Source organism: Podarcis pityusensis, assembly GCF_964106645.2.
Source record: "Podarcis pityusensis genome assembly, chromosome: 11".
Taxonomy (NCBI): Eukaryota; Metazoa; Chordata; class Lepidosauria; order Squamata; family Lacertidae; genus Podarcis; species Podarcis pityusensis.
Genome location: NC_138036.1, coordinates 9,637,109 through 9,663,269, shown reverse-complemented (window position 1 = coordinate 9,663,269; position 26,161 = coordinate 9,637,109). Strand labels below are relative to the sequence as shown.

The 26,161-nt window shown below is 47.9% G+C and overlaps 1 protein-coding gene and 1 long non-coding RNA gene across 4 annotated transcripts in view; one reads left to right on the top strand and one right to left on the bottom strand.

Annotated features, from left to right (window-relative positions):
* The window catches only part of ZBTB7C (zinc finger and BTB domain containing 7C), a 248,701-nt gene that overhangs the window by 195,821 nt on the left and 26,719 nt on the right, over positions 1-26,161 (top strand). For 2 of the 3 annotated variants that reach the window (XM_080973493.1, XM_080973492.1), the window contains one exon: positions 9,477-9,630. The exons of the other annotated variant lie outside the window; for it this stretch is intronic. In XM_080973493.1, coding sequence (XP_080829619.1) covers positions 9,578-9,630 — 53 coding nt within the window. In that variant the 5' untranslated portion in view covers positions 9,477-9,577. The remainder of the gene's footprint in view (positions 1-9,476; positions 9,631-26,161) is intronic. 3 annotated transcript variants of the gene reach the window in all.
* Positions 1-26,161, bottom strand: part of LOC308458825 — a 470,973-nt gene that overhangs the window by 428,233 nt on the left and 16,579 nt on the right. The window lies entirely within an intron of this gene.

Here is a 26,161-nt window from a genome sequence, read left to right as displayed (position 1 = left end):
GTGGGAGGAAGAGAAATGTCGGTCTCCCAAGGTGAGAAGCTGGAAAGAGAAAGGAAAGGTACCAGATGAGAGCTGAGAGGGTCTGCTACCTTCTGTGGATGATAAGATCTAGGAGCTACCTTTAAGAGAAGGCTCTGTATTTTATTTGTGCTTTTTGTAGCTGTTTTTTATTTACCATATCTGTTATCCATATCTGATTGTATTGTGAAAACCAAGGGTCGGCAAACTTTTTCAGCAGGGGACCGGTCCACTGTCCCTCAGACCTTGTGGGGGGCCGGACTATATTTTGAAGAAAAAAATGAACGAATTCCTATGCCCCCCAAATAACCCAGAGATGCATTTTAAATAAAAGGACACATTCTACTCATGTGAAAACACGCTGATTCCCAGACCGTCCACGGGCCGGATTTAGAAGGCGATTGGGCTGCATCCGGCCCCCGGGCCTTAGTTTGCCTACCCATGGTGAAAACCTTTAAGAAGCGTCCTCTCCTCGCCCCTCGCTCTAACTTCTGAGATTTTAAGGGACATTACCCACACAGTTTTGACGCTGCTTTCTCAGACATGAAGGCTGGAAACTCCATTTTTTAAAAACAGGAAATTCTCACAGTTCCTTAGGAAGCTGAATTCTGCCTGACAATTCTGGACTTTTGCAGTGTTTCTCCAGAACTGCAGCCTAAGCCCAGACCCCAGGATACAGCCACACCATCACATTCCCAATGGCATCGTAGCACAACACTAGCTCCCTTGTGCATTGGAGGGTTTTCATGTGACATGTCAGGAAAGATCGACTAGATGGACTGCAGACTCTGACTTCACTCCAACCACCTCCACCTCCTCCTCCTTTCAGTGCCCAAATTAGGCTGAATGGATTCAAGCAGACACTGGGGTTCAAGTTTCATTGCCATAGAAAAGGCTTTTTCTAGGAGTTTGAGGAACAAACCACCTAGTGAGCTGTCTCTCTCTCTCTCTTTTTAAAATTGCAGCTTCAAATTTTAAGTGCAATTGTAAAAATAAATAAATAAACAGAGAAGAAGCAACCACAGTCTTTGCCGTGAATTAAATGGAGGAGAGGGTGGAACGGGATACAGTTTTGTTGAGAGTGGGGTCGGGAAAATGTATGTGAAAACCATCCAAATGCATTCTGGAATCTGCGTTTAACCAGGCCACAGGTTCCTCTCAGATGCAAAACAGCTTTGGTGGGTCTTGAGGAACGCCATAGAATTACCTAGCATGGTATCTTGAGAAATGAATCTGTTCTCTCAGCTCCTGAACGTCAAAGGGTTGTTGTGGTGATTATGTGAGGAGTGTGGAGGACCACGTACGGCACCTTGAGAGAAAAGTGGGATTTAAATGCAATAAATAAACAAAATAATCAAAGAGCTACATCTTGCATTTTTTTTATATATCAGTATGGATCCTTGAAAGCCTGCCCTTTCAGATTTCTTTTTTGATGCCATTTTGGAGTAGTAATGCATTTGTTTAATTATTATTCAGTATATATCCTGCCCTTCCTTACAAAGTAGCTCAGGGTGGCCAACACCCAAGTGTTGAAAGACTTGAAGGATCTGAAAGTATCTACAAACAATTCCAGCGCAGAAATAGGCTGGGAAAGAGCTCTACTTGCTGAAAAAGTAAAGTTTTCAGTAGGCTGAAAAACGACAAAGATGGTGTCTGGCTAATATTTAAGGGGAGGGAATTCCAAAAGTTATGTGGCATGGCAATAAAGGCCTATAATGTGAAGAATGAACCTCCTGGTCATATTTGCAGGAGATTTTCACCTGTGGAGCGCAATGATCGATAGGGTTTACAAGGGATGAAACAATCTTTTAGGCATCCTGGTCCAAAACTCTATAGGGCTTTGGGTGCCGGAAGCATGAATGGCATACCAAAAATGTGGAAGAGATGCACATGAAAACACACAAATTCACACACTGATGCAAAACTGAGACAAACTGGAGACTGGAAAAATGAGAAAATGCAATTGCCAGATTTGTGCATAGCTACCCTGAAATCTTGGGAGGAACGCAAACAATTTGTCAAATCTTAGTTTTTCTCTTCCTAGTGGAGAGTATATACCATGGGGCTTGCTATAATCACGAGTCTCTGAAAACCTCAGCAGTGATTATAATGTGGATGTTGCATTGAACAAATGTGCTTCTCAGTCTTCAGACTGAAATTGGCACAAAACTGATTCTCCTCTGAAAGGCGATCCTGGGTGGTGAACATTGTGCTAGAAGTAAAACAATGTTGAGTAAGTACAGAGATGTTAGTTTAACATCAGTGATATATGACATGGGTTCACCAAAAGTACATTGCACCAGATAGACTTTTATTTTTAATATTTTAAGAGAGAGAGGGGGAGGAGGAGGAGGAGGAGGAGGAGGAGGAGGAAACAAAGAAGAAATTAACTGATTTATTCTGGATGGGAAGTGTGCTTTGATCAAAATGTTTGATTACAGCAACACAGAGTGAGCAGATTATTATTATTATTACTATTATTATTATTATTATTTATATCCTGCCTTATACCCTCAGGTCTCAGGGCGGTTCACAGGATAAAAATCAAACTACAAAACACATAAATAAAAACTACAAAATACATAAATAAAAACTACAGCAACCACCCAGTAACACCCCCCAACACATTTTAAAAGGGCGTATGATGTCAATCAAATCAAATAATGAAATAGAAAGTCAAAGATAGAGGTACTACATACTGGACTAAGAGTGAGTTGAAGGAAAGAAGATTGGAGGACGAGCGTAGGAGCGAAGTTTTGAGTCAGCAGAGCTTGATTCTTCCCTGTTTGTATGTACATTTGGTTGATCCTGCAAGTTACGCATGTGGAGGAGCTGAGTCTTTAGAAGTATTGTCAGAGTTGCCAGGCACAGGGACAGATTTAACGTCTGGGAAAGGAAAGCAAGAATTTCCTTTCAGAAACGTCAGCTAGTCTGATCTTAGTTCCTAAGGGCTTCTTCACCCAACACAATACATTAACATGTCTCTGAAAGCCTCTTCCTATGGGTCTCAGAGAGCCCTTGTGCTTATTTCCTTGGAAACTGGGCTACTTGATAAAAGGTGACAGGCAAGTGAGTGGATCATGGCGGGCAAGGGGAGCTCAGGCCTTGGCCTGCCAGCAAATCCCGTTTGCCACCCTTAGGTAAAGGTAAAAGGACCCCTGACCATTAGGTCCAGTCGTGGCTGATTCTGGGGTTGTGGCACTCATCTCGCTTTACTGGCCAAGGGAGCCGGCGTACAGCTTCCGGGTCATGTGGCCAGCATGACTAAGCCTCTTCTGGCGAACGAGAGCAGCACACGGAAATGCCGTTTACCTGCCCGCCAGAGTGGTACCTATTTATCTACTTGCACTTTGACGTGCTTTCGAACTGCTAGGTTGGCAGGAGCAGGGACCAAGCAACAGGAGCTCACCCCATCATGGGGATCCGACCTGCCGACCTTCCGATCGGCAAGTCCTAGGCTCTGTGGTTTAACCCACAGCGCCACCTGCGTCCCGTGCCGCCCTTGCTTTATGCCAACTTGACAAGACAGGTTACCCCAATGTTACAGGTGAGGGAGCTGAGGCAGAAAGAGAGGCTTGCTTCATGAGTTCATGGCAGGCAGTTGTAGCTGGCATCCGTCTGCCTGGGGAGACAATGGAGGAGTGAGCCTTTGGGGGTGAGGTCAAGCTGTTGGAAGGTTGCAGCACCTGCTGTGGCTGTAGATGCCGACATGGGAGAGACATGTTTTGTTGCAGCTGGGGCAAATGAAGGCGTCCAGTTGTGCTGCTGCAGATGCCCATGACATTTCTTCTCTCTGCAGTCACTTCTCCTATTATTATTATTATTATTTATTATTTATACCCCGCCCATCTGGCTGAGTTTCCCCAGCCACTCTGGGCGGCTCCCAATCAAGTGTTAAAACCAGTACAGCGTTAAATATTAAAAACTTCCCTGAACAGGGCTGCCTTCAGATGTCTTCTGAATGTCAGGTAGTTGTTTATCTCTTTGACATCTGATGGGAGGGCATTCCACAGGGCGGTGCCACTACCGAGAAGGCCCTCTGTCTGGTTCCCTGTAGCCTCACTTCTCGCAATGAGGGAACCGCCAGAAGGCCCTCGGCACTGGATCTCAGTGTCCGGGCTGAACGATGGGGGTGGAGACGCTCCTTCAGGTATACAGGACCGAGGCCATTTAAAGGTCAGCACTAACACTTTGAATTTTGCTCGGAAACGTACTGGGAGCCAATGCAGATCTCTAGTCACTGCTATTGGATGCACAACTTGACTGCCTGTCTCCAGGCACTGTGGTCTTCTGCAAGGGATTCCCACAGGGCAGGGTTAATGTTGCCAGCCTTCCTGTCCCGTTTGCAGACATCTTTGTAACACAGAGTTGGTCTGCCAACAGGCCTGGTGCCTGAAGCCAGCTCCCTGTAGAGCACGTCCTTAGAGATCCTGCCACCTTCTGTTTTGTGGACATGGCCAAGCCAGCGTAGACGTCTCTGAGACAGGAGTGTGAACATGCTGGGAATGTTTGAGACTCATGGCAGGCAACTTGCTGAAAATGAGGATTTCCTGAGTCATCCCTCAGATCGCTTAACCACAACGTTGCACCAGCTTGATCTCCTTTCTAGTAAATCCCTACCTTGGCTGGATAAGCATATTGATTTTTTTGTGTACGTGTGTTGTTTTTATCCAGTGGCACTCACAGAGCTGAACACAGAAGCCTCAACAGGAGCACATGAGACATGTACTCAAAACGTTGCAATTCATTTAGTCACTAAGGTGAAAGGCAAGTTCATTTATCCTGAATTCTCGTCCCATTAAAGGAGGGCAACTGGCAGAACCCAACACTATCAGGGCTGCTGAGTTGCAGGTGGAACCTGAGCCCCAGGCAAAGGAAATCTATTTTTGCAGGTCTCTAAGGATTACACGGGAGAGTAACATTTTCTTCCTTTTCCCTGCTTCTCACCCTGTTCAAGAATGAGAATTGTGAAAAGCAAGGGGCATTTTCGTCTCCTCGCTTGTTCACATAGCTTCCTTAACTGTGATACAGTGTCTGGAATCCTTCAGGACAAAGGCCTCAAAGCAAAATCCAAGCCTGTTATATAGATTGGCGACATGCCAGACATGCCAGGGGTGCATTTGGGATGTGAGGCTGAAATCAGTGTGTAGGTAAAAGGTAAAGGTAAAGGACCCCTGGACGGTTCAGTCCAGTCAAAGGCGACTATGGGGTTGCGGCGCTCATCTCGCCTTCAGGCCGAGGGAGCCAGCGTTTGTCCACCGACAGTTTTCCAGGTCATGTGGCCAGCAGGACCAAACCGCTACTGCTGCACGGAACACCGGGACGGAAATCAGAGTGCATGGAAACACTGTTTACCTTCCTGCCGCAGTGGTACCTATTTATCTACTTGCACTGGCATGCTTTCGAACTGCTAGGTTGGCAGGAGCTGGCCCAGAGCAACGGAAGCTCACCGCGTTGGCGGGGATTCAAACTGCCAACCTTCTGATCAGCAAGCCCAAGAGGCTCAGTGGTTTAGACCACAGCACTATCCACGTCCCTAGACTAAAGGACATGATCCACTTTAGGAGGCACTGTGCCTCCAAATACAGTGGACTCGTAATCTGGTGAACCAGGTTTGCGTCTCTGCTCCTCCACATGCAGCTGCTGGGCTAGTCACACTTCTCTGAAGTCTTGGGCTAGTCACACTTCTCTGAAGTCTCTCAGCCTCACTCACCTCACAGAGTGTTTGTTTTGGGGGAGGAAGGGAGAGGAGAATGTTAGCCGCTTTGAGACTCCTTCGGGTAGTGATAAAGCAGGATATCAAATCCAAACTCCTCCTCCTCCTCCTCCTCTTCTTCTTCTTCTTCTTCTTCTTCTTCTTCTTCTTCATTCTGGAGGTCTGTTCTTAACCTGAAACTGTTCTTAACCTGAGGTACGACTTTAGCTAGTGGGGCCTCCTGCTGCCGCTGCCGCTGCTGCGCGATTTCTGTTCTCATCCTGAAGCAAAGTTCTATTATTATTATTATTATTATTATTATTATTATTATTTCTGGGTTAGCAGAGTCTGTAACGTGAAGCGTCTGTAACCCGAGGTACCGCTGTATTGGTTGCTGGAAATCACTAACGGGGAGAGGATCTGCTACACTCAGATCCTGCCTGCAGACTTCCCATAGGCTTCTGGTTGGCCACTGTCGCCACATTCCCACCATATGTTGAAAGCTGTATCGTTCCACTTTAAACAACGACAGCTTCCCCCAAAGGATTGTGGGAGTGCTCATTTGTTAAGGCTGCTGAGATGTCAAGGACTGGCTAGATGAGGAGGAATAGTGGGAGGCTACATCCAGGGAAACCCCCAGGGAAGCATCAGAGCGGGAAGGCTCCGAGTCAGGAGACTGGTGGTGGGATACAGGTCAGAGGAAGAAGTGTGGGGCAGGTGGGTTGGAGGCTGAGCAAGCAGCAGGTTTGAGTGAGAGTGAGGCAGCTGAGGAGGAGGAGGAGACTGAGGCTGCCACAGATCTTCAGCCCCTGCCAGTTCCACTCTTCTCCTCTCCCTTCCTCCCTGTCTCCAAAAACGAGGAGGGCATTACATGTAGCAGAACAAAAGGCACAGAGAGACCCTCCTTGAAGGGGTTTGCAACTGTTGGGAAGGCAGCCGGCTGGGGAGGAGCCTCAGGATGAAGTGAGAGGCTCAGGTCCTCAGTATGGCCTCGGTCCAGTATACCTGAAGGAGCGTCTCCACCCACATTGTTCTGCCCGGACACTGAGGTCCAGCACCGAGGGCCTTCTGGCAGTTCCCTCACTGCCGGAAGCCAAGTCACAGGGAATCAGGCAGAGGGCCTTCTTGGTAGTGGCGCTCACCCTGTGGAACGCCCTCCCATCAGATGTCAAAGAGAGGAACAACTACCAGACTTTTAGAAGACATCTGAAGGCAGCCCTGTTTAGGGAAACTTTTAATGTTTAACAGACTACTGTATTTTAATACTTTGTTGGAGGCCGCCAAGAGTGGCTGGGGAAACCCATCCAGATGGGTGGGGTATAAATAATAAATTATTATTATTATTATTATTATTATTATTATTATTATTATTACTGGCAACTGCTTCATCAGGTTAGTCCTACCCATTGAGTTCTTTGTTTGTATTTTGTCTCTTTGAATAAAGAGTCAAACTACTGCTCATCTCGGAGTCTTTGTGCTGAACCAGAGTTTGTTAAGTGGCTCCTCGTGGAGCTACTGTTCCCAGAGTCTCCTGGAAAGAGGGATTGATGGTTAAACCACTTTTGGGAGATGCTCCCTAACTAAACGGCTTGGGAATTTTGGCATGGTCCCTTGGGGCAAAGCAGCTCCTTTGGTTCGGTTTCTTTTTTCCCCATTATTGGTGGCTGTCAGTTACACCCTGTTGGCAGAAACCAAACAAAGCCTTATCTTGGGTGTAATAAAGTTCTCAATCATTGGGGGATTATTGTCCCAGAGCATTCTGGGGAATTAAAGATGGCAAGTGGGAGGAACACTGGTGAGTTTCACACACACACCTATCCTAAAAACGTGCCACACCTCCTAAATAGGGTGACCCCGTGTCCTGCTGCCAGTGAGCTACTGGGCCCAGCTCAAAGTGTTAGTACTAGAGTACAGATCCTAAATTGCTTGGGACTTAAGTACCTAAAAAGTATGTTTGTGTAGTTGGCATCCGTCTATCTCGGGAGACAATGGAGGAGTGGGCCTTTGGGGGTGAAGTTGAACTGTTGTGGAGTTACAGCGCCTGCTGTGGCTGTAGAGGCTGACATGGAAGAGACATGTTTAGTTGCAGGTGGGGCAAATGAAGGCGTCTTGTTGTGCTGCTGCAGATGCACCATGGATTTTCTTCTCTCTGTGCTCCTTCCACTGGTCATTCCTCCTCTGGTCAGTGCAGTGGAAACACGACTTGACAGGCTGTCTCCAGGCACTGCAGTCATCTGCAATGGATTCCCACATGACAGGGTTAATGTTACCAGCCTTCATGTCATGTTTGCAGACATCTCTATAACACAGAGTTGATCTGCCAACAGGCCTAGTGCCTGAATCCAGCTCCCCATAGAGCGTGTCTTTGGGGATCCTGCCATCTTTTATTATATATTATTAATAATAATAATTTATTATTTATACCCTGCCCATCTGGCTGGGTTTCCCCAGCCACTCTGGGCGGCTCCCAACAGAATATTAAACAGAATAAAACATCAACCATTGAAAACTTCCCTAAACAGGGCAGTCTTCAGATGTCTTTTAAAAGTCAGGTAGTTGTTTATTTCCTTGACATCTGATGGGGGGGGCGTTCCACAGGGAGGGCACCACCACCAAGAAGGCCCTCTGCCTGGTTCCCTGTAACCTCACTTCTTGCAGGGAGGGAACCGCCAGAAAGCCCTCAGAGCTGGACCTCAGCATCCAGGCAGAACAATGGAGGTGGAGGCGCTCCTTCAGGTATACAGACCCGAGGCCATTTAGGGCTTTGAAGGTCAGCACCAAAACTTTGAATTGTGCTCAGAAACGTACTGGGAGCCAATGTAGATCTTTCAGGACCAGTGTAATATGGTCTCGGCAGCCGCTCCCAGTCACCAGTCTAGCTATATACATGATTGTGTTTAAAGTTCTGTGAACTAAGAGAGTGCCTTCCCCAATATTTCACACCCCACAATTGGCAGGTGAGGCCTTTTTGTTGGTGCTACTTGGTTGGCTGCCTAAATGCTGTTGACCCATGACGGGGCCTTTTTAGTGGTGGCTCCCCATTTGCAGAACAAGGTGTGCCCCTCATTGTTGAATTTTTGGAGGAATCTCAATACATTCTTTCTTACCCAGGCATTTGAGGGCTAGAAAATACTTTTGCTAGCTGCTGTTTGAGAGAATACTTAAAACTGTTTTTAGAATACTTTTTAAATTTTGCTGTTGTTGTTGTTGTTGTTGTTGTTGTTGTTGTTGTTGTTGTTGTTGTGTTTGCTGTCCTGGGCTTCTTTGGGAGGAAGTGTGGGATATAGATTGATTAATTGAATGAATAGATAGATAAACCTCCCATCTTATACTTGTGCATTTGGTTCTCCTTCACGCTTTTTAAAAAATTCATTTGCTTCCTATCGGTCGAACAGTCCAATTTATCCTTTCGAGCATTCGGCCTACCCCACAAAGTGTCCTCCTATAAAGACAGGCTCTGGCTCTGACATTGACCCAGGTTGCCAAGAGTCTTGTTGACAGACAGGAAGACTCACCCAGCTGCGGGTTCGAAATGAGGGACCTTGGGCCGGAGAAGGGGCGTTCATCCTGTCCTCAGTTTTTGACAAAGCTCAGCAAATACTGTGGTCAGCTGGCAGCCGAGGTTAAGGCTGCTCTCACAGAGAATCCTCAGGGAAACTTTGCTAGCTTTGTCAAAAGGGTGTTTTTTATTTTATTTTTGAAGATTGCCAGGTGTTTCTCCTGAGCAGGAACCTCAAAATTCACCTCAGAATTTTCCCTTCAGGTAAAATTCGGCGGCAGCTCAAGCCCCAGATCCAACAATAGTGGCCGCAGTGTGGAGAGTTTATTTACCATCCTGTTAACTCCGATGCTGCTCAGAGATAGATGAGATCCACTGGACAGTTCTCAACTAGCAACCTGTTACCTGAGAGCCCCAGGTAAGAATATGTGAAACTCCCCCCCCCCATTTTTTCAGGGTGGGGGTGTTTAATTTAAATTGAGCAGTAAATGTGCATAAAAAATGGACACTGGGTGTGTTCAGCAGGCCTCCTGGAGAATGTGCACACCATCTACCCATGAAGAGGGAATTGTGCACATTTTCCGGTCAATGTGCATAATCTCCAAGAGAACTTGAAGAATACGCATTCTCCGGCCAATATGCATCACTACCAACAGACTTTGGGGTAGGCTTGGGAGTTGTGGGTGGGCAGTGCACCGGGTGTCACCCACCCTCACTGAGGGCACCCAGGGTGGCCCGCCCCCACCGCCCCCTTCCTATGCCCCGAGCTAAGGAGATAAGTAGGCATACAACCTTTACAAGAAACCTGAAGGCAGTCCTGTATAGGGAAGCTTTTTAAAAAAGGTTTAATATTTTATTATGCTTTTATATATGTTGTAAGCCACCCAGAGTGCCTGGGGCAACACAGCCAGATGGGTGGGGTATAAATATCATCATCATCATCATCATCATCATGGAATAGGCTGTCCCTATTTTCATCGGAGAAATGTTGCGGGGTATGTGTGTGTCTGAAAAGCAGCCTTACTCTGCTTCTGTGCTGGGCCCGGGAGTAACCCGTGAAACGCAGTTCAGGACCAGTCCAGAATCCGAAGGTTCCGCTGGAAGTCAGTCCAACAGGGCCAAGGCAAGAGACGAGGCAGGAAGCCAGGCAAGGACAGGTACAGGATCTCAGGCAGGATCTAGCATACAGCAATGTTGCTCCTGCAACCTGGGGCGGGGTCCGACAGCCTTTTATCTTTGTCGGGGTAACGGCCGGTCCTGATCCCCCGGCGACTCACCTCCCTGTTTCGCCCGAAGGCGAGCACTTCTCCTGCTCAGAGACTCAGGTCTCTTCTTCTCTCAGACCTCAGTCTCTGCAGCTTGGGAGACGTCGGTGGGTTACTAGACCTCAGCCTCCCCTGACCCGACCAGTAGTGGAGCAGCTGTAAGTGATGGCCCAGCTGAAGGCAACGAGGTCATCCCCGCATCTGGAGCCAGGGCAGGCTTAGGCCCCTGACTCGGCCCAGCTGGTGCTTGTTGCAGGGGAACCTGTGCAGACTGGGACTCTTCAGAATCAGGCCCCAGACTTGGTTCAGATGATGCCTGAGGCAAAGGATCTGGTGCAGACTGAGACTCCTCTGGTTCCAAGTCCGAGCCCAAGTCCCAGGCCATCACACCATCCATGAATGTAGTCTTTGGAGTGGGGCAAGCATAGGATTGAATGCAAAGTCTCACCCAGATCCATCAATCGGATCACAAGGGGGCAAAACTGAGGAGGCTGCTTTGGTGATATTGAGGGGGTGGGGGACTGAGGAGCCCCGTTGTCTTTGTAGTTACTAAAGAAAATGAGAAAATAAAGGAGCAACCCGCCCCAAATGATATGCTTTCTGCTGCCCCAAGCCTTTCAAAAAAATTGTGTGCCATCTCCCTTTCCACACTCCCACCCCCACACCAGTTTATGGGGCCTTCTTTTACTCCTCCTCCCCACCTTACAATTGTTGTTGTTTAGTCGTTTAGTTGTGTCCGACTCTTCGTGACCCCCTGGACCAGAGCACGCCAGGCACTCCTGTCTTTCACTGCCTCCCGCAGTTTGGCCAAACTCATGCTGGTAGCTTCGAGAACACTATCCAACCATCTCGTCCTCTGTCGTCCCCTTCTCCTTGTGCCCTCCATCTTTCCCAACATCAGGGTCTTTTCCAGAGAGTCTTCCCTTTTCATGATGTGGCCAAAGTATTGGAGCCTCAGCTTCACGATCTGTCCTTCCAGTGAGCACTCAGGGCTGATTTCCTTCAGAATGGAGAGGTTTGATCTTCTTGCAGTCCATGGGACTCTCAAGAGTGTCCTCCAACAGTACCACCTTACAATATGAGCCAGTCTCCTCAGGGAACTTTAATTCAGAATGGAGCAGGGGGAATTGGAAGCAATAAAATCTGGAACCAGCCACAGGGCTGGGCGATGGGATGAAGAGCAAAGGAAGCAAAAAGCTGGACTTGAGGAGTATGTGGGGGAGAGAGAGAGAGAGAAAGAGAAGGGGAAATTGTGGGCTGGACCTCTGGAAAATTTTCTTGCATGGTAAGGTCAATAAAACTTCCCTTCCAAGGGAAGTGGTGTGTGTTCCCTGCAGCTGGAGTGGTTCAGGCGCATCCTTGGAAAAACACGGTGCGGGGAGGAGGGCAATGTTTGAATTTGCAGGGAACAATCCTGTCTTGGCAGGGGACGCACTGGATGTGCTAACAGGTCCATTCCTTATTATATATGTGTGTGTGTTTATCATTAAATATCTATAATTAAGAAACCCTCTTTCACACTCTTGCCTGGAGACTCTGTCCAGGGCTTGCCTGTACCTGCTTTTAATCCAACCGTAAACTTGCTCAGACGCTCAGTGGCTTCCTCGTTTGCATTGTTTCCTGTGCCCCACACCCAGCCCTGATAGAAAGATAACTCCCCTTACACACACACACACACACACACACACACACACACAGGTCCCACCCTCCTCTCGCTGACTCAGTCCTTCAGGCTGAGAGCTGCAGCCATGTGGGCACATATGTTTCTGATTTAATGTGCCAACACGCCAACCTCAGCTTCCCCTTCGTTCCTCCCTGAGGGCTCTGCGTTGTGATTTCTCTCTCCCCCCCATTTGTATATATATAATTTGCTTTTGAAAAACACGCCTACGGCCCTTCCCCATCCTCTTTCTCCTCACCTTCTCCCCCCCCCCATTCCACTCGTCTCCCTTTCTGTGTTTTTTTCTTTTCTCTTCCTGTGGCGAGTGGCCTATTTTAGGGTTTTCTTGACGAATCCTGACAGCTTCTGAGGACAGGACACTGTCCAGGTTTGTCCGGCCTGAGGCGCTCTCTGGGCAGCTTTGAGCCAAACCAGTTTTCTGTGGGTAAGCCAGTCTCATATTCTGCAGAGTTTTCAGTCAGGAAGGAAACCCACCCATTGAGTCTGCTGTCAAACAGGGTTTTATATATGTATATTTATATCCTCTTTGGGGACAGGGCAAGAGAGAATTGGCCTGACAGAATGAAATAAAGATCTGCTTAGTTGAAGCACCTTTCCCAGGAGACAAGTTTAAAGCAGACTTCTCTGACCTGATGCCCTTCAGATGTCCTGAATGCCTTGCAGACTGCAACTCACACAAGCCCCAGCCAGTTTGGCCAGTGGTCAGGGATGATGGGAATTGTGGTCCAAAACAACTGAAGCCTGGGCTAAGACTTCAGTGCCTTTTCAGGTTTAGGGGAAAAGGGACTGAGGCTGTGGTCCTGTTTCCACATACCTGGACTTAGTGAGACTTATATCTGAGTAGATATGTACAGTCATATGTCGTGTTGAAGTAGCTTCGGGATGAGTATTTTTGGGTTGCGCACTGCGGTGACCCAGAAGTAATGGAGCATGTTACTTCCGGGTTTCGCCGCTCGCGCATGCACAGACGGTCAAAATGACGTCATGCGCATGCATGGAAGCGGCGGATCGCGACCCGCGCATGCGCAGATGTGCAGACGTTGGTTGCGTTCGCTTCTGGATGCGAACGGGGTCCGGAATGGAGCCCGTTCGTATCCAGAGGTACCACTGTATAGGATTGGGGAGCAACTTGGTTGAATTCACTTTTGAGGCAAACCTAATTTGCACTTTCTGAAGCAATGCATAAATGGAAAATACAGCCATCCTTTGAAATTTGCGCTGCTCCGAATTTTGCTGAATTTTCACAAGGATTTTTTTTTTTTAAACAAAAAGATAGCAAACTGATGTGTAAATGCAGAGAACCAAAATTAAGTTCGGAAAAAATGAGAAACTGAAAGAAACCCAGGGCTGGATTAACCATTAAGCAAAATAAGCACATGCTTAGGGCATCAAGGAAAGGGGGACACCATAGAAATTTCCCATTGCTGGATTTTTAACGTTAACGGTCACAAATTGCGAAGCTGAGCATTCATTTTCTCAGCTAAAGTATATTAAGAATCCCAACAGAACAACTACAAGGCAGGCTGTGTGCCTCATCTCTACTAAGTATTGAAGCAGATTTGTTTTGAGGATCTGATCAAAGACTTTGCAATTAGAAAAAGTAAGAGAATTCCCCCCCCCCCCCAGATATAAACAAAGTGGAAGTATATACAAATAAACATCATTTTCCATCTTCCTGTAGGTTTTGTTTCATTTCAAAAAATAAATTTTTATTTTAAGGTTGTTTATACAGTGGTACCTCGGGTTAAGAACTTAATTTGTTCTGGAGGTCCGTTCTTAACCTGAAACTGTTCTTAACCTGAGGTACCACTTTAGCTAATGGGGCCTCCTGCTGCCGCCGCAACGCCACCACATGATTTCTGTTCTCATCCTGAAGCAAAGTTCTTAACCCGAGGTACTATTTCTGGGTTAGTGGAGTCTGTAACCTGAAGCGTCTGTAACCTGAAGCATCTGTAACCCGAGGTACCACTGTATTTTGAATTAGATATATATGGGGGCACCAAAATCCTTTAAGCACTTGGGGCCTCTAAATGTCTTAATCCGGCCCTGCAGAAACCAAAATGGGTGGATTCATCCATCCCTGATCTACAGATATAAAATAGGAAGAGATATTCTCATTGTTGTCTGCAACTGCCCACTGAGTGTACAATCAGCAGCAAACCTGAGTTTGCAATGTGCGGAACAGACCTCTGTGTTCTCACCTTCAGTGGTGAAATGCCCCCCCTCCCTGCACCATGCCAGGCAGGCAGAGCCGCCAGCTTGGGAAGGGCAGCCTCAAAGTCTGAGGGCCATGGAGTCTGATGCCAAGAGAGCCTGAAATCCCAGCTGCGCTCTGTGTTTGCCAAATGAGAAAACGCTGGGCGCTCTGCCATGCTAGAGAGAGCCGCAGCCTGATCCCTGGAAGTTAGCAGCCAGGAAGGTGGAAGCTGGCAACCAGCCTCCCACGCACCGAGTTCTGTCCATAGAGGCTGGAAATTCTGCCGCGGACGTGTTTCCAGGTGAAATCTGAGGAAGGAAGAAAGACATCAGTGGAAAAACCTGGCCCTGGAGGCTTCCAGGATGCCAAGGGCCTTTGGAGACAACAAGCGCGAGCCTTTAGAAAAGAAGATCTCCGGGCTCGCAGGGGAATGTTGCTATTCAAACTGGGTAGAACGCGAGATAATTTAATCCCAAAATATATGACGAGGGCAGCATATGCCCTGAAAGTAAGTTATTACATGAGCACTGTTCCACAGCATTTGATATTTTCATTTACATACAGTGGTGTCTCGGGTTACAGACACTTCAGGTTACATATGCTTCAGGTTACAGACTCCGCTAGCCCAGAAATAGTACCTCGGGTTAAGAACTTTGCTTCAGGATGAGAACAGAAATTGTGCTCCGGCGGTGCGGCAGCAGCGGGAGGCCCCATTAGCTAAAGTGGTGCTTCAGGTTAAGAACGGACCTCCGGAACGAATTAAGTACTTAACCTGAGGTACCACTGTACAGTCATTCGAAATAAGATGGGTTTATGAAGCAATTCTATATCCTCCCACCACACTGATGAAAAACTCAATGAAACAGTAGTCTATATCCAGAATCACTGTTCAGTGTTGGACATCATATTTGCTGAATACACAAAGCTTCACAGCTTGTCTCTCATCGTACAAAGTCTGGTACCTCGCTTCATTTAAAGATTTTCAGAGACTTTGAGACTAAAGATTTCATTTTGGACTTGTTATGGTTTGAAGGAATTTTATAAAAGGTTGCTTATTGCATATGTACATGGTCATCGTGTTGCCTAGACGTTGCTGACGTTCTCTTTGCAACACAGGGGTTTGTTTGGTTACTGAAAGTAAGTGGGGAAAACACCACCACCTTTTGCACACAGGTGCAAAAACCACTACCGCCTGGTGTACAAGAGTGAATAAAGATGCGAGGTCCATGTGCTCACCCCTTGGCTGTTGTTCTAAAGCCATTGCACCAACCTGCCAGGACAGGGGCTGCCTGTCCCATTTTGTGACTAAATTTTGACCTTGGAGGACTCAACCAATGTTTATGTGAACCAGCCTGCCTATGAGCTTATTTCTGTGCCCCTATAATGCCTGCTTGGCTTGAACAGCTTGCAAGGAAAGAAATCAGACTGTTGCAAAGACATTCTAACACTCTGGGACTCTTTGAAGGATATTGTCAGGGAACTGCCATCAGCTCAGAGGTGAGAGCTGGAAGGGCAGTTGTGTTACAAGGAGCCTCCGAAGATCTTGCGAAGCAGTTCTTCCTCTGGCAAGGAGGGAAGCCCCACCTCCAGTGGGGAGGAGGTGCAGGGGTCAGAAGATGCTAGGGAGAGCCTCAACACTGAGCCTGAGCAAAGCGGAGGGGAGGCGAGTCCCCCTTTGCCAGCGCCCGCTCTGCGCAGTAGTCTTCGGTGCAGAGAGGTGAGGAGAAGGTTGGGGGTCACATGGCTGTTATGCTGGGGAAGGTATAAGGACTGACTGCCCACTCCCAGATTCTGCTAGCGACTGAGCAGACATGGACTTGCGATGCTCTGCACTGTAAATAGTTGTACAGATAATAAAGCTTGGGAAAGACAGGTTGGAGTCTTGCCTGTTTGCTCTCGAGCAACCGCACCAGCACCTGACAGATATGGACCATATAATGTCTGTCCCCCGTTATCTAGGGTAATGAGGAGCTGAAACAATATGATGTGTGATTTGGTGACATGCAAAATGCATGTATTGACTTGAAGTTAATAAAGAGCAATGGAGGACATAACCTAGGACGGAAATGACACACAAACCACATTAGTTAGTAAGATTAGTTATCTTCTTTTTGCTGGCTGCATCCAAGTAGACACACAACCCATGAAGTGTTGTACCAAACCCAGATTCCCTTTCCATACAGCCACATGAATTTGTATTTATTTCCATGCCCAGAAGTAGCATTGAGTTTTTGGTACTATATTTAAGCCTGGCTTGAATAAAGTTCAGCGGGGAGCACTCTGACTATAGGTGGGCTGTGTGCCTTTTCTGTCTGAGTTCCAGGAGCTGCAAATTGTTGGTGCTCTCCTTTTTTAAAGGTCCTTTCAACTAGGACTGAACAGCTCTTCAAAAGGAGGACCATCATCTGTAAAGTAAGAGACACAGCCAGCTTAGCATGGTGTTAGACCTCTTTTCTAGCCACCATGCTAAATCATTTTTGTCTGCTTCCTCCTTCCCTCTCTTACTTCTTCCTTGCGCCTCTTCCTGTGTTTTCCCCAACTCTCTGTCTTCCCATCTTCCTCCCCTTTCTTTGTTAGGAAAAGAAGCAAATAAAATGAGAGTTGAGCCATTGGTACGACCTCCCTTACGTAGAAGCAAGGACAGTAATGGGTCACGATGCAACAGCTGAAGACTCCTGCCCTGGGAGACTCTCCCATATTACAGAATTGTAGAGTTGGAAGGCACCCCGAAAATCAATTATTCCAACCCCCTGCAATGTAGGAATCTCGCTAAAGCATCTAGCCAACCTCTGCTTAAAAACCTCCAAGGAAGGAGAGCCCAATACTTCTGGAGATGTCATACGCCCTCCCATCAGGTGTCAAAGAGAAAAATAACTACCAAACTTTTAGAAGGCATCTGAAGGCATCCCTGTTTAGGGAAGCTTTTAATGTTTAATAGGTTATTGTATTTTAGTGTTTTGTTGGAAACCGCCCAGAGTGGCTGGGGAAACCCAGCCAGATGGGCGGGGTATAAATAATAAATAATAAATAATAAATAATAAATAATATAACATCATCATCATCATCATCATCATCATCCAGTGCTACAAATACTCGTTTTGTTCTGCCTTGCCCCCCACCCTCTGCAGCTCAGAGCTGTCTCTGCCAGCTTGCATGGGGGGAAACTGAGGCAACAAATGAAAGTCAGATGACAAGCCATTAGCAAGTATGGAAGGCAAGGGCCTCAATTATCTATTAACCAACACAGAGCATGACACAAAGGCAGGAAGGAGTGATTTAAGCTGTAGCAGGAAATCTTTTCTTCAGGACGTCTTCTGTAGTTGGACGGATTAGCGTAATCTTGTGTATGGATCTTAATCCGCTCCTTACTGCCTTGCACAAATCAACATGGAAAAGGGAACCATCTTTTTGTTGTTGTTGTTGCTGCTGCTGGGTTGGTGCTGTTTGAGATGGCAAGAGAAAGGCAGAGGTTGGGAGCTGGGAGCTTCACCCATGCCGTGGGCCTTGTTGCTGGTGTCTGGGAAGCAGTGAAACCTTCCTCATTACTGTTGTGTGGAATTGTAGTGTGTGGGGGTACTTTTTGGGTGTGTGTGTGTTTCAACAGCAGATTTCACGTTGCCTCTTGCGTTAGTGAGCATGGTCCCAGAATCATACAGTCTGTATAAGAGATTCTGGGTTTTGTTTGTGTGTTGTTTGGTTACATTTTTATACAGTGGTACATCGGGTTACAAACACCTTGGGTTACAAACACTTCAGGTTACCAACTCCGCTAACCCAGAGGTCGTACTAGTAGCACCAGGATGAGAACAGAAATCATGCGGTGGCGGTGCGGCGGCAGCGGGAGGCCCCATTAGCTAAAGTGGTACCTCAGGTTAAGAACGTTTTCAGGTTAAGAACGGACCTCTGGAATGAATTAAGTTCTTAACCTGAGGTAAGCCTCCCAGAGTGGCTGGGGAAACCCCGCCAAATGGGCTTGATATTAATAATGAAATCATCATCATAAGAGATCATTTAGTTCAACTGCCTGCTGATGAAATAAATAGAGTACTATCTGCGTCCTTTTCAGGGGTGAACGAAAGCTAACCAACACCCAGGGTGGGGCAAACCGCCGACTGCGCATGCATTGCACCGCTACGTATGATGCATGCATGGTGTCGCTACATACAGCGCATGCGTGCAGCACCGTGCAGACGTACGTAGTGGTTTGCCGCTGCCGCCACCCGAGCACTGTACGGACGGTGGTAAGATCCTCCACTTTTGGCTGCGGTGGCGGCAGAGGGATCCCAAACTGTCCATATGTCGTTTGGGCGGCGCTGACGGCAAACCACTATGTACAGCGCATGTGCAGCGTTGCTACGTACAGTGCGTGCGTTGTACATAGCGGTTTGCTGGCGGCGGCTCTTGAACGCCGTACGGACAGTGGCGGGACCCTCTGCTCATCTAGTCTATCGCCCTGCTCTCACAGGGGAATCTGAATGCCACCCCAGACTGCAACAGTCCCGATAGGTGGGATATTATGTTCTTTGTTTTTGTCTACATGTATAGGATTCTACATGCACAGCCCGTATTTGAATGTCCAGACTGTGTGTGGAGCCATCAGAAGTGGGGTCAGCACCATTGTTGCCATGGAGGGCAGTGTCTCTCTTGTCCCCTGTGCCAGGAGTGGGTTCTCTTCTTGGCCAGATTTCAAAAGCGCCCTGTGGGTCATCAGTTCAGCCTCCTGCAAGAGTTGATCTGCCCCTCTTCTGGCATCCCAGGAAGAGACTAGAGCAGGAGTCAGCAAACTTTTTCAGCAGGGGGCCTGTCCACTGTCCCTCAGATCTTGTGGGGGGGCCGGACTATATTTTGAAGGGAAAAAATGAACGAATTCTTATGCCCCACAAATAACCCAGAGATGCATTTTAAATAAAAGGACACATTCTATTCATGTAAAAACAGGCTGATTCCTGGACCATCTGCAGGCCAGATTTAGAAGGCGATTGGACCGGATCCGGCCCCCGGGCCTTAGGTTACCTACCCATGGACTAGAGATAGAAGGGGTGGCACAGAGAGAGAGGGGGGACCCCTGAGAGATTGCTCCAAAGGGAACATGGGTCTTGAGTTAGGACAATGGTTGCCTCCACACACTCAGCATGGTTACAATGGGGACAGGGAGTATCGGCCAATCTTAGATGGCAAAGGAAAAAACCAAACAAAGCCAGCCTTTCACTTCCACTGAACAGGCCCACAGTGCCGCAGAGATTGCTTCCTGAAATTTCTGCTTCCCAAGGCCCGGGAACCTGATGCCACATTGAGTGATTATCCTGGAACTGCACACTAGAAGGATTAAGGAGGCTGTAACACAAACCCTTATTTGTGTGGTCACTATTTAGGGCGGTGCTGAATATTCAAGTTGAAACTGGATATCTCAGCAGAGTTGAATCCTCCCTCCGAAAAATACTTCGATTGTGTGAATGTTCACCTCCCCCGCTCTCTTTTGAATAAAAGTGCTGTTTGGCATCATTTCATCCCCTGGCTCCTGCACCTTCCTAAACTAGTCACATGGGTGATTTCGACGGATTCAACGTGCATGGGTTGGGGAGCAAATGTTGTAACAACCTCGCTGGAAGCTAAGCAGGTCTTGGCTTTGATCACTTCCTGGATGAAGTTCCGGAGTTGCTGGGTCAGGGAGTGGCTCCCCCATGTGGTGAACCACTGAACAGCAGGCAGCACCTCCTTGCGAATTACCCTCAGGCCCTAAACTGGTTCTTCCCTCCGACTGAAGTTCCCATTTGAAGTCTGCAAACGCATCCTCTTTTTTGGTCTTCAAAATATGGCAACCCTAATCTATCTATCTATCTTTTAAAATATATATATATATTTAATTTAATTTAATTTTTACATGAAATTTCCAAAAAACATACAACATATTTTCTCATCTTATTCAGTGTTTTGGACTTCCATCAACCACATCTGAAGATTTTTCAGTCTTTTTCAGTCGATCTGCATTTCATTAATTTCACTAGTCCTTCGCTAAAAATTCTCGTCATACTTTTCTCTGCAATATTTCATGTAGTCCTCCTTGCAAAACTTCTTGCAATCCTACTAGCGTAATCTGTTGATTACAATTGCTTTTCAAATAGTTCACATATTTACTCCGGTCCTCTGAGAATCTCTGATCCCCCAGGTTTAGAATCCTTCCTGTCATCTTGTCTAATTCTGCATAGTCCGTTAATTTCATCTGCCATTCCTCTTTCGCCGGTAATTCTTCTTGTTTCCATTTCTTGTTTCAATTTCTGTGCCAATATTCTTGCTGCTGTATCTATCATCTGTCTAGCTAGCTAGCTATCTAATCTATCTATCTTATCTATCGGCCCAAACATATGCAAATATCCCACCCTACTCCTGTCTGCAAGATGAAGAAACACAAATCAATTGGGGTCAGAAACCGACAGTGACTGGGAGACCTGGCCATCGTCCTTTTTCCCCCCAAAGGAGCTGCCGCTTCTCTCCGGTGCGACCTGCTACGCTCTTGCTCTCTCAACCACATACACAGTTGTTTTCTTAAACAGCTCTCCTGTTTGCTGACGCTGCATTTTCAATGGCAGCTGTGGACTGGCCTGAGTGGTTTGTGGCAAAGGGGAATGACTCAGCAGAGGAAAGGGGGCAGGAGGAGGAGGAGGAGGAGAAGACACAGGGAGCATTGTCATTGCTGGAGTCTTGGTTCCCGCCCCCCTTCGAATGAGAGAGTCGGAGGAGGAGGACGGGAACCCTAATAGCCAAGATGGTGGCTTTTGTAGGTGGCTGCTGCCAGATAGAATTTCTGTTTTCACCAGCCTGGAAAAGAGCAGAGTCCTCTTCCCCTTGCCCAGATTTAAAATGCCTTCTTTTTTTAAATAGAAAAAGCTGTCCCTTAGCTGCATTTTCATTTGTTTCTGGCCCCCAGAAAGCAGGGGGGAAATATTGCAGACATTGCATGCACCATTTCTGTCTTTCTGATCTGCCTGCTTGAATCGAGGAGGTACTTCAGCTTGTACTCTTGCCTTGCTGTGTGGTTGGCAGCTGTGGACTCTACCCTATTGGTTTCAAGCCTTTGGTTGGTACATTTCCTTTGCCTGCAGTGGTATTCTGTACCAGAGGGTTGAGCATAGCATAGACTTGAGACCTGCTGGCCAATTCCTTGATGATTTGAAGGAAATCAACAAGGGTTTCTGATCTCCCCTGGCTTGCTTTACTAATGCCAACAAACTGGACTTGTAGACAGGCGATGAAGCTGAAGTTTGGAAGAGGCAGGACAGGCGAAAGGAAGAACTAAACTCATTCCCACAAGAGGCAGTGATGGACACCAACCTCTAGAAGGGTTTAAAAGAAGATTGGGCAAATTCATGGATGAGGCCTGTTGACGACTGCTAGCCATGATGGAGCCAATGTTCTTTCTCTCCACATTTGGAGGCAATACGTAATGGTTTCGAAAACCAGTTTCTGGAAACCACTGGAAGGGAGAGTGCTGTTGTTGTGCTTGAATCCTGCTTGCGGGTTTCCCATGGGCATCTAGTTGTCCACTGTGAGAAGAGAATGCTGTGCTAGACGGGCCATTGGCCTGAACAGCAGGCACTTCTTATGTTCTTATATGTTCTTATTTCCTGCCCACTCTGGTTGCATTGTTGAAATGAAGAAAGCAGGGAGTGTGTGGGTTGGTGGGGGTGTCCACCACGAGTGGATTTTCACATATGGGAGTACTGTGATTGTGCTGGGCCCGGGAGTAACCTGTGAAACGCGGTCCAGGACCGGTCCAGAAACCAAAGGTTCCACTGGGAGTCAGTCTGACAGAGCCAAGGCAGGACACGAGGCAGGAAACCAGGCAAGGACAGGTACAGGATCTCAGGCAGGATCTAGCATACAGCAATGTTGCTCTTGCAACCTGGGGCGGGGTCCGACAGCCTTTTATCTTTGCCGGGGTAGCAGCCGGTCCTGATCCCCCGGTGACTCACCTCCCTGTTTTGCCTGAAGGCGGGCACTCCTCCTGCGAGTACTCAGGTCTCTCCTTCTCTCAGACCTGAGTCTCTGCAGCTCGAGAGATGTCGGTGGGTTACTAGACCCAGGGGCCGCCTCAGCCTCCCCTGACCCAACCGGTAGTGGAGCAGCTGTAAGTGATGGCACAGCTGAAGGCAATGAGGTAATCCCTGCATCTGGAGCCAGGGCAGGCTCAGGCCCCTGACTCAGCCCAGCTGGTGTTTGTTGCAGGGGAACCTGTGCAGACTGGGACTCTTCAGGATCAGGCCCCAGACTTGGTGCAGATGATGCCTGAGGCAAAGGATCTGGTGCAGATTGAGTCTCCTCTGGTTCCGAGTCTGAGCCCGAGTCCCAGGCCATCACAGTGATCTCCTTTTGGTTCTGGAACTCAGAACAAGTTCCTGGGCTCAGAATTGTTTAATTCGACGTGGAAGCTTGTTGCTTGGATATCTATAGCATGAGCCAAAGCTAGCAGCGAGCAAGTGGAAGCACCTACGCGATCGCTAGCGCCTGCCTCTTTCCCCGATCCTCACCAGCACCAGTAAGTGCTGGGAATGGCAATTCTGAGGCCTGTTTGCTCAGATGCAACTGAATGAGCCAACTCTTCCTGGGTAGCCGTTGCCGGTCACTGTGGACACTTCTGAGCTAGATGGACCAAAGGTGTGACTCGCTATTAGGCAGCTTCATATGTTCCCTATTCTCCCCTACTCTTAAAACAAAATATATTGGAGTGTAAGGTGAAGCATGCCTCCCATGTTAATTCTGCAAGCCGTGTGGAATTGGTGATAAGCTCTTGGTGGGTGCAATGCGGGAAGGCGTGGAGCCCGAGAGAGAGAGGGCCAGTTGATTGATGTCATTGCCTTGGTACACAAAATATATTTCGTTGCTGTGGAGCTCTTGGAGGAGAAGCCACTGGATGAGGAGGGTGGGAGAGGAAATCTCATCTCAGGAAATCCACTCCGCCGATTTGTATTTAATTGCCGTCCCCCTCGATAAGGAACGGTCCTAGAACCCAACAGCTGTCAGCACCCACACGGCCAGAGAGTTAAAATTATGGGCAAAGAGGAGGCCAGGATGTTTAAATATGGAAGAGGGACGGCTTGGACCGAAACTTGAGCAAATCGAACCTGCTTGTTATGATCATGCTATTACATGGAAATGTGCAATTATGTCCGAAAATTGCATGTTTCTGCTGGTGGGTCAGGCAGTCACCGTTTTACTCATTTCCTCCACAAAGGGGTAGAATGGAAATCGCCAGATGCCAACTGCTGAGGGGAGGGAAAGCACCCCTCCCCTTCCAAGACATTTTGACTCGATGTGAGGTCATTTGGAACTCCATTACGGGGCCCTTGTCAAGGACAGAAAATCCCAGGTTCCTGGTGGCCGTGCACTTAGAATATTGATGCTGGTTCCTAGAGATGTGGCGGTGACTTCAGGAAAGCTAAACTGTCTTCTTCCAGCTCTACTTTCTAAGCCTTCATTGGACATTTCTAGTGCTCTCCAGCTTACCTTATGATGCTTGTTGTGTTTGGGTTTTGGTACTGACATTATGGAAGACTTTCCCAAGGTGCCTGGCGGTGCCCTTAGAGTTTCCCGGATACTTACTCCAGATACTTCAAGATCATCACCCATTACAAGTTTGTTTCTGGGTTTGATTCAATTTTTAATTTCAAAGTTTTAAGCCAATGTATCTGAACAGCTGAGGACGCGGGTGGTGCTGTGGGTTAAACCACAGAGCCTAGGGCTTGCTGATCAGAAGGTCGGCGGTTCAAATCCCCGCGACTGGGTGAGCTCCTGTTGCTCGGTTCCTGCTCCTGCCAACCTAGCAGTTCGAAAGCATGTCAAAGTGTAAGTAGATAAATAGGTACCACTCCGGCAGGAAAGTAAACAGTGTTTCTGTGCACTGCTCTGGTTTGCCAGAAGCGGCTTAGTCATGCTGGCCACATGACCCAGAAGCTGTCTGCGGACAAACGCCGGCTCCCTCGGCCTATAGAGTGAGATGAGCGCCGCAACCTCAGAGTCATCTGCGACTGGACTTAACAGTCAGGGGTCCCTTTATCTATCTGAACAGCACCCTACTCCCATAGGAATCTGCCTAGTTGTTGAAATGATCTAAGATCCGACTCTGGGTGCATTGCACATATCTTCCGAAGGGAGGTGTGTAACTACCAGTGGCAGGGTCTTCTAAGTAATGGCACCTTGCCTGCAGAGCTGTTTCTTCTTTCCATTTGTTGATGCCTAATTCATTGACTTTCAGGTTCCGGGTGAAGGCTGAGGCTGCCATCCCAGCTCCTTTCACCTGGGAGTAAGCCCTGCTGGATTCAGGAGGATTTACATCTGAGTAGACCAAGTTAGGGTTGTTTCCCCATGCGTTGGGTTTGTGGCAGAAAATCGGCTTCGCTTAGAAAAAGTCACAGGCGGAATCTGTAGCATTTCCAGACCAGGGTGGGGTTTTTAAGGCACACAACACCACTCGCTGAAGCGAAGCGCTGGGTTGGTCTAGTTCGCGAGCAGGAGACTGGTTGGGAACCTCAGTTCTCTTAGCGTGGACCTTTCTGCAGCCTAAACAGCACCACCAAGGCAGACAAAGAGCTATCAGCAGGCTTGGGGAGACACTAGATCAGCGGTTCTCAACCTGTGGGTCCCCAGCTGTTGTTGGACTACAACTCCCATCATCCCTGAGCTAGGGGTGATGGGAGTTGTAGTTCAACAACATCTGGGGACCCACAGGTTGAGAAAGGCTGCACTAGATGAAGATGGAGCACGCTACTTGGGCACAGAATGCTGTCTGAGGGGGAAAGCGGAACACCATGGGTGAGGTGGGAATGGAAGGGAGTATCTGGGAAAGGGGCCAGGGCTGAATGGCTGCAGCCCTGAACAAGAACACTCCAGAGGGCAACCCCATTTTTACACATATTTTTCCCCCTCTCTCTTTACTTGCTCTCCCTTAAAGAAATAAATAAATACCGGCTGCACTATTGCTTCTCTGTGGTAGGCAATTTTTCACAGCAGAGGAGCTGAAGTTGAAAAGAGGGGTGGAGTAGGGACAGGACAAACCCCGAGATAAATCTCGAAGCACTGCAGATTACAAAGCAAAGCCTCTTTCAGAGGCCGGGGTGGGTTTGGCTGCGGTTTCGCAAATATAGTCTCCAGGGTGTGTCCAGGGGAGGTTTGCAATAACAAACTTGGCCTGAGCCCCACATGCCAAAAGGAGAGACAATGGCAGGTTTCCCCCTCCGGCTGTGATCTTGTGGTGTTGTGTGGTTGGTTGGTTGGGTGTGTGTGTGCGTTGGAGGAGTGGCGGGGGGGGGGACGAAAGAGAGAGCAGAGGGAGGGTTGTTGATTGCTGGTGCTCATAAGGCGGTTCAGGAGATTTATGAGCCAAAGCCTGCCTCGCTTGGAATGCTTCGTGGCTCGGGGGAGTGGGCGTCTCGGCGGATTAATGGATTCTGGTTTTTACCTTGCAAGCTTGAATTTCAAACCCCAGCCCTGTACAGACTGGCTTGAAGTTTATTTTCAGCCAGTGATGGCTGCCGTTTTTATATGCAGAACGGAGAAGGCTGCTCCCAACCAAAGCTCTTTCAGGTCATACACACTCTCTCCATGTACAGAGTCCGTTCCTGAACCACTACAAAGACCGGGCTCTCGTTCAACAATTTTTGACCCCTTCCTGCACAAGTGTCTCCCATAAGCCCTGTGCGTAGGGCATGCCTTTCCTCATCGCTCCTCAAAAAGCGAGCACCGTTTTGCATAAAAATGCACATGTGCTAACTTATTTGCAAATTAAGAAACAATTGCAGTCACAGGGCCGTCT